General features: G+C 43.6%; 1 protein-coding gene across 1 annotated transcript; it reads right to left on the minus strand.

The window, feature by feature from the left end:
* Positions 1 to 1306: 1306 nt before the first annotated feature.
* LOC128744322 (protein argonaute-3) lies at positions 1307 to 5513 on the minus strand. The gene is made up of 7 exons (XM_053841217.1): positions 5371 to 5513; positions 4642 to 5232; positions 4004 to 4585; positions 2756 to 3947; positions 2296 to 2443; positions 1969 to 2220; positions 1307 to 1912 (listed from the first exon to the last, which is right to left on the minus strand). The coding sequence occupies exons 2-7, from the start codon at positions 5219 to 5221 to the stop codon at positions 1826 to 1828; spliced, it is 2841 nt and encodes a 946-aa protein (XP_053697192.1). The 5' UTR covers positions 5222 to 5232; positions 5371 to 5513; the 3' UTR covers positions 1307 to 1825.
* Positions 5514 to 8351: the final 2838 nt, after the last annotated feature.

The following is an 8351-nucleotide window of genomic DNA, read 5'->3' on the forward strand; positions in this document are numbered from 1 at the left end:
ATTGCAGCTTGTTTTTCTCCAAGGCGCTTCAATATGCCGTCATTATTGGAGATCCAATTTCTCAGTATGAATCCGCCACTGCGGAAAATCAGTCTAACTTCTGCTGCGACACGACTAGCTTCCTCCTCTAATCCAAAACTATCCAAATAGTCGTCGTTATATGTACTTTGCAGTATCCCTTCTGCCGTTCTAGGGTATTCCTTACCGTGCTCTCGTGCGTTCTTATTTTTAACAAATTGCGTCGACGCGGGTGACCATGTCAACCCAAACGTCGCCACATCTACCAGTAAAATGTCTGGGCACTCCTTCATTGATATCTGCAGAAACATTTCCTTTACGTCATAACATACCGCAACCTTAAACTGGCGGAAACGGAACAGCACAACCAACAGTGATACCAACTGGTCTGGACCTTTTAGCAGCATGCTATTTAGCGACACGCCATCCGTTTTGGCCGCCGCATCCCACACCAATAGAAAGATACCATATTCTACGAGGGTCAACGGCATCAAGTTCTTCTTTCTTGGCTTTGTGGATATAGCCCTTGTCAATAAATTCCTGCATTAGACGGTGAACGTTCTCTTTCAGTATTGTATCCCGAGACATCTTACGTTCTAGACATTCTAACCTGCGAAGTGCCATGATGTAGCTGTCTGGTAGTTCCACATGATCGTCTTTCCACAGTAATGCAGTTTCGAATTTCTGCCCGACGCGTACCGTTGTTTGCTCGAGTAGGTCTAATGCTCGCCTTGCTGCTAAGCAGCGTTGCGCTTCCCGTTCCGGTTTCTTCTAGATCGTAGAACCGCTTAACAGTGTCATGCAGCTCTCTATCATAATTGCATTCACAGACGTGAAGATTACATAATCTTCGTTCGCCCGGTTGCTGTCGCCCATAAACGCACCAGCCGAGCCTGGTTTTAACTGCAATCGGTCCGTTTTCCGTTAGGTACCTTCCCTGACTTTCAGCGGAACAGCCAAATGTAAATGTTTAACCCCAATAAGTAACTTGGGAACAGCATTCTTATAACTCTGCAAGGGTAGCTGCCAAATTGCTCAGCAGCAATTCGATACTATGGAATGTACCTGTCAATCAATTTGTGCTCTTACCCAAAAAAAAGTAGATGAGGTGACTGTGTGAATAGGGCCCTTTATTTTGTCCAAAAGTAAAAGGGCTTGAATAGATTTTTTAATTTAGCAATGTTTGACTAGGTAAAAGATGCTAAGCAAATAAATAGTATAATGCAATACACAGAAAGGATTTCAAAAACTTGTTCTACAGTTTAAAACCAGTGCGTTGTAACGATACAGATCGATTCTGTTTGATTCCTCTTTTATTCCATATAAATCACATCAGAAAAGTTATAAACTATAGAATGATTAACATCAGATTGAGATCCCTCCTGTTGGAAGCTCTGGTCTAAACATTTAACACCTTCATTTTCAGTATAGGATTTTGAAAATAGTGCATTGTATATTGCTACTAGTCGTAAGTTTGTTTAGAATCAAGTATCTCTTTCATAAATATAGTTGCCCTGTTAAGGGACCAAATAAATCCTTCTACGTTGATGCGCTATAAAGAGGCGCAATCGCAAATAACATGGGAACATAGGATAAAACCTGTTTTCTGCTGTCGGAGACATCCTCTCGTTTTGGTATTATAAGATCAGTAATGTGAGGGAAAGCTATGCTCTAATAAACTAAAACATAAAAACTAGTTTCAATATTATAGCTTTGAATGTTGTACATTCTAAAAAGACCATCAAACGACAAAATCGATAATTTGGCTGAAGGCAAAGAAGAGCTATAGGAAACAAAAGTTTTCCTTTTACAGATAGAACAGTTTATCGTTGAGACTCTCGTCGGGATTCCGTTTTACTGATTGTCCGATCAAATAGGCCATTTTGTGAGCGTACTGAAAGAAAAGATACGAATATTAATTAGATTAGATAGAAGACATGTAAAGCTTACCTGACAACAGGCCGGGACGCGCACGCTTCCTGGCCAATTGTAATAGAGATAGCACAGTTTGTAGCTTAGCCGTTGCAAAATATCTGGGCTGTAATCCGGTTGATTGCACACCACGATATAATGCGTGGGAGAGACGCTGCCCTGTCGAACTGATTGCGGAACGAGGAAATAGTCGAAGTGGTGTCGTCTAGTGACGGTATGATCCAGCACAGTACCCGGGTTCGGATTGTCCAGATTGGTTTGTCCGTCAATCTACAAGAAAAAAGAAACAGGTTATTTGGCAAGCTCTTCAGATTTTAACCATTACAAGATGCTTTTCTAACTTACACGAAACATGCGCGTATTTATGCGCTTCTGAACGACAACGAATGCTATCTGCGGACAGTAATCGGGAGCAAGAAGTTTGCACGCCTCCTGAAGCTGAGGTATTTCGTATTCCGAACACATACGCAGCTGGCCGTCACCGACACCGTCCCTGAGGAATAGTAAATATTGCATTGTGGAGTCAATAACACAGAAAACCTAAGGATAAAATTGGTTGAGAATAACGAAAAGCTGCGATCTATAAAAGATCCCTGAGCAGTCGATTCAACCTGTATTAATAAACGTTGTTTTGCATATTGAATAAAACTCGAATTTTCAATCATGATAATTAGAACGTGTATCAAGTTCTGGATGTTAGAAAATGGCAGTTGACTTTTAGCAAAGTTTGGCAGCTAAGTTTGTTAAGAAAATGCTCAAAATAGCAGGGTGGAATTAACCAAACGCAAAAAGTTTTGTTGCTCACCTGAAAATGATTACTTTATCAGGAAGCACACAATTAAGCTTCTGATATGCTTTCAGTGATTTTTCCAACGACGCACACAGCCCGTTCATGAACTCTTCCTTTTTGTTCTGAATGCAGGCTCGCGAATACCAGCGGGTGTAATCTCCGTTGAGCGAAGCCACAAATGCCGAAACAGAGCTACTCTTCTGCTTCGGGTCATGGTAGGTATCGATTCCGGCGATCATAACATTGGTGAACGGGATCTTGATGCTCCAGAGCGTTCCACCAAGTTTGCAGTTCATCTGAAGAATGATCTTCTGCACAATGGCACGATTCTTCGACTCGTTGCTCAGCGTCCGTGCGTTGATGACCTGCGACGGCACTGGAATTTCCGAACAACAGATTCGTTTTATTGCCGCGTAGCGGTCGTCGCGAGAGGTCGGACAAATGATAACTACGATCTGCGTGTCTTGGCGAATTTTCGAACGCAGTACCTGTACGTACTGTTCGGTTCTATCGGCATTTAAAACCTCAATCTGTGGTGGAGCGATCTGTATGCCCATAGGGCGGCAGCTTCGGTCGACACAGTCCATAAACGATCTGGCGACTTTAGCATCCTTTCCGGTGTGAATAAGCAACCAGCTGCGAATGTTGACCACTTGCAGCATATGATTGCTGGTTACTGCCCGATTAAAATCGCCAGCTCTGCCCACTCCGATTTCGGCGCCATTGCCAAACCTGACTTTTTCCTCATCGAAACAGCGTCCTTTCATTATAATGGGTTCCATATCAAGTTTTAGACCCCAAACTTCCAGGATCTCTCGGGCTTCGCGGTTATCATTTACATTGCGACAAAACTGACGCATACTATTCAGTCGCTGATTCGGAGAAACACGAGTGAATGCGGCAATATCACGCATCACTTTGAAATCGCTGCGCATTTCATCGGTTAGTCCCGTCAGATAGCAAATCTCCGGAATAAGGCACATCATCATTTCCTGCATTTTATCTTGTCCAGCTACCCGGCGCTCCCGGCGGTGGATCAGCAGCGGCTGCTTCATATCGGTGATGTCAATGTTGTACTGCTGTTTGTAGTACTGAATGTAAGAAATCTCTTTTCCACTGGCCTGGAAGGTCATCATGGGATTCTGGTCAAATAAAATATCATCGATGCGATACGTTTTGTTGTTATAACGCGTTAAAATGACGGCACCTGATAAAAAGGAAACATTTAACGCTAATTAATGTTACATTCCAAAACACGCTTACCTAGGAGAGACTTTGTAGACAAGTTTTTATAATCCTGTGGATTTGATCGAGCCAATATTTTGATATGATCGAGAACGGTCGTCTGCAACAGCACACGATGTGAAACGTCCAGATTCAACATCAGTCCACCCTCGTACTCGTCGACGGCGCTGACATAGCCGGGCCAAATTTCCAACCTATGCTGCGGAATCAGCTTCGGAGCGGATGGATCAAAATTTTTCCGTGCCATTTCGACCATTTTTAGCACCTTCATGATCCGTTGGAACAGAATATTGTAGAACTGTACATTTTCACTCATTCGTTGTTTTCTCTTGAATATAATCTTTATCGTCACCTCGTGGCCATCAACCGGATTCTTCGAATAGAGAATTGTTTCCGGGTTTGGAAGTTTTTTTGGTAAATAAAGCTTAACGCCGTCAAAAGTTTTAGCATTCCCAATGACATCAGCATGCTGCGCAATGTAACGTGAGCGAACAGCTTTGGAATCTACTTCCGGAGAAAAACGAACTTCGTACTCATAGATTCCGCGATCGGGATTGCATGCAATTCTTATGTAATTGGTCATCAACTCCACAGGAGTTCCTAAAATTTTAATGCAAATGTAACGTCATATATTTTTGTCCCTCCCAAATACTAACCTCTTGTTCCAGTCTTAACAACCGGCGCCTTTTCAACTTCAATCGTTTCAACGACACTTATTGTTGCTTGCGACATCTTGTCCGACAAATCGGAATCTTTCTTGCTGCCATTGGTCGGTGGGGAGATCGTTCCCGGGGCTGTGTTCAGCAATTGCTGAATAAATCTCCCACGTCCTCCACCGATGGTAGAAATTCTGGCAGAAGTGACGGAGCTGGCATCATCGGATGTGACCGAGCGAGCTGGCTCAACCGGTTGCTGTATCAGTGCCGCAATAAACTGAGCACGACCACGGCCTACGTACGACGGAGCTCCGGAAACGATACTGGACTGCTGGTCCGATTCTGACGAACCTGCTCCGGATGTTCCCGTTCCTGCAATAGTAGCCGCACCCGCTACGAGCTGGCCACGACCGATAATTTTACGCTGGGTCGTAGGCGTACTTTCCGGTGTGCGTGTTTGAAAGCCGCTATCTACTCCTTCGCTGGGAGTGCCACCAGACAAGGGAAGCGATCGGTCTCCATCGCCGGAAGAACTGGACTGACTCAAAAAAGTTCGCACCAAGTTTAATCTGGAGGACATTCTTACGTGTGCTAGAAACAATGAAAAACAGTTGAAACGTTTTTTTGGGACCACTGATTCTGATAAATTTTAGCAACGTAGTTTTTAACTGACTCAGGTTTCTTTGTAGCAGAGCAATGCGTCATTATACACAGAAACATGTAACTTACCGGTTCAACACGTTTAAATGGCACCTTATTTTTAGAGCAAAAGCTAATCTGTCTTACTTTGATGCAATTTTTAAATTGTCCGGTAGCCGCACTTTTAAAATACCTTAAAAACTGCAGTAGCTTCTAAAAAGTTGTATTGTAACTCAACTCAAGGAAGGCAAACGCAAAAGACAGAAAATGGAACTGCTTGTGCTTGTACGTGTGTGTAACAAACTGGAACTGCTCAATTTACAAGAAGGGTTTTCAGATGTACATGTTTATCCACATATTGCATACTTTTATATCCTGGTGTGGTAGACTTTAGTAATATGCAGAGATTTGCAGTTTTTATCGTTTTTAAAAATTTCGTGCGGATTTGTTCTATGATTTTCTAAGGCTATATTTCTTAAGCCTCGAACTGTTTTTTCGGATTTAGAGCATTTTTCATTTCGGTTTTCTAGTAATTGGAATTTTCAGAAAAATCTGGCATCTTTGCGCAAAAGTGCCGCGGTCGCAGTGAGTGACGTGAGTGACCACCATGATGCCAGATTTACAAACATTTGTGCATGCTTAAATTTGGGATTCACCAATGTTTTAGCTTCGCCACCAGTATTCCAAACAAGCAACGACTGGAAATCATTAAAGAATGTAAAGGCCCAGCCACAATGCATACGGATTTAACTATGTTGCGGAAATTTGACAGAAAACCCATGGAAAAACTGCCAAATTGCAGCAACGTAGTAAAATCCGTATGCATTGTGTTTGGGGCTTAAGAAACAAAATGATTTTTGACTATAATTTTTTATTCACTCACATATCTAGATAGAATTAACAAAAGGGCAAATGTCGCAGGTGTAAAAAAACTGATGAGAGTTTGTTGCGGCAGAAAGTCGCATTGTAATCCATCGCAGTTAGCGTCTATTGTCCAGCCGAAGCCAGTAACAAAACGCTATTGTCCGTTCAACTGAACGTGATGCACAAAGGCTATTATTCTGACCATGAAATAAATCTACCGCAAGTGTATAAAAGGCGAATAATAAATAGCAATCAACACAGTGCACTAGCAACCACCGCTGTTTGCGGATGGTTGCCGTAAGATAAATCTAGCGTTTTATTTTAGTGTGAAGACGTCCAGTCCCGTTGGTAATCGGCCCCCCTAACGACGATCCGGAACAGAGTTATTTTTTGCTGGAGTAGCATAAGAAAATCAATTCTCACCCGGTTTGTTTACGCTTGCGATATTCACTTTTTTGTTGATTCTGTCTTCATATGAGCAATTCCATGAGTGTAAAAGGGATGAAGGAGCTTTGTAATCGCGAATTGAAGTAAGAACGAACAAAACGGCGAATGTTGCAACCACGAAAAAACCGAGCGTAAGCTGATTTTCTTATGCTGATCCAGCCGAAACCCAAAAATTTATAACCAGAATTAGTCATATATCGGTTGCCACAACTAATTTATATAAACTTTGTTAAGTTGGAATTACACTACGACCGTCAGCGAACATCAACGGCAACGTATCGTAACGGAACGTCAGTGAGGGCGCATTCAGCGCATTCACTTACTTACTTACTTACTTAGGTGGCTTGCCGTCCTAAGACAAAGCCTGTTGAACAAAGTTTCTCCATGTAACTCGGTTGAGGGCTACCGCTCTCCAATTCCAAGTACTCTCCGCCAGATCTCGCTCCACCTGGTCTACCCATCTTGCTCGCTGCGCTCCTGGTCGTCTTGTTCCTACCGGATTTGAGGCGAACACCATCTTTGCAGGGTAGTTGTCCGGCATTCTTGCAACATGCCCTGCCCATCGTATCCGTCCAGCTTTAGCCACCTTCTGGATCCTAGGTTCGCCATAGAGCTGTGCGAGTTCATGGTTCATCATCCGCCTCCATACTCCGTTTTCCTGACGCCGCCGAAGATGGTTCTTAGAACTCGTCGTTCGAAAACTCCGAGCACTCGTAGGTCCTCCTCGAGCAGTGTCCATGTTTCATACCCGTAGAGAACAACCAGTCTAATAAGCGTCCTGTACAGGGTGCACTTTGTACGGGGACTTAGTCTGCTCGACCGCAATTGCATGTGGAGCCCATAGTAAGCACGACTTCCGCTGATAATACGCCTCCGAATGTCACGGCTGGTATCATTGTCCGCCGTTATCAGTGAGCCAAGGTAGACAAACTCATCGACTACCTCAAACTCATCGCCATCGATCAATATACTACTGCCCAAGCGGTGTCGTTCGGCCTCGGTTCCGCTGGCCAGCATGTACTTTGTTTTAAACGTATTTACCTTTAACCCAATCTTTTCTGCTTCGCGCTTTAATCTGGTGTACTGTTCAGCCACCGCCACAGATGTTCTGCCGATAATATCCATGTCATCGGCAAAGCAGACGAATTGACTAGATTTGTTGAATATCGTGCCCCGCGTGTTGATATCCGCTCGGTTCATGACACCTTGTAGCGCTATGTTGAACAGCAGGCATGAAAGACCATCACCTTGCCGAAGCCCTCTGTGTGATTCGAATGAACTTGACAATCCACCCGAAATCCGAACACAGCACTGTATACCATCCATCGTAGATTTAATCAGTTTGATGAGCTTCCTGGGGAAGCTGTTCTCGTCCATGATTTTCCATAGCTCTTTGCGAGCGATGGTATCATATGCGGCTTTGAAATCAACGAATAAATGATGCGTGGGAATTCTGTATTCACGGCCCTTTTGGATGATTTGCCGCAGTGTAAATATTTGATCCGCTGTAGATCGACCTTCGACGAAGCCGGCTTGATAAGTTCCCACAAATCTATTCGCAATTGGTGATAGACGGCGGAAAATGATTTGGGACAGCACTTTATAGGCGGCATTGAGAACGGTGATCGCTCGATAGTTCTCACAGTCCAACTAGTCGCCCTTTTTATAGATCGAGCAGATAACCCCATCTTTCCACTCCTCCCCCAAGCAACCAACAGTTCGAATTTCACTTAAGGAACGAACTTGCAAGCTCATATTTG

The sequence above is a fragment of the Sabethes cyaneus genome, chromosome 3, assembly GCF_943734655.1.
Source record: "Sabethes cyaneus chromosome 3, idSabCyanKW18_F2, whole genome shotgun sequence".
NCBI lineage: Eukaryota > Metazoa > Arthropoda > Insecta > Diptera > Culicidae > Sabethes > Sabethes cyaneus.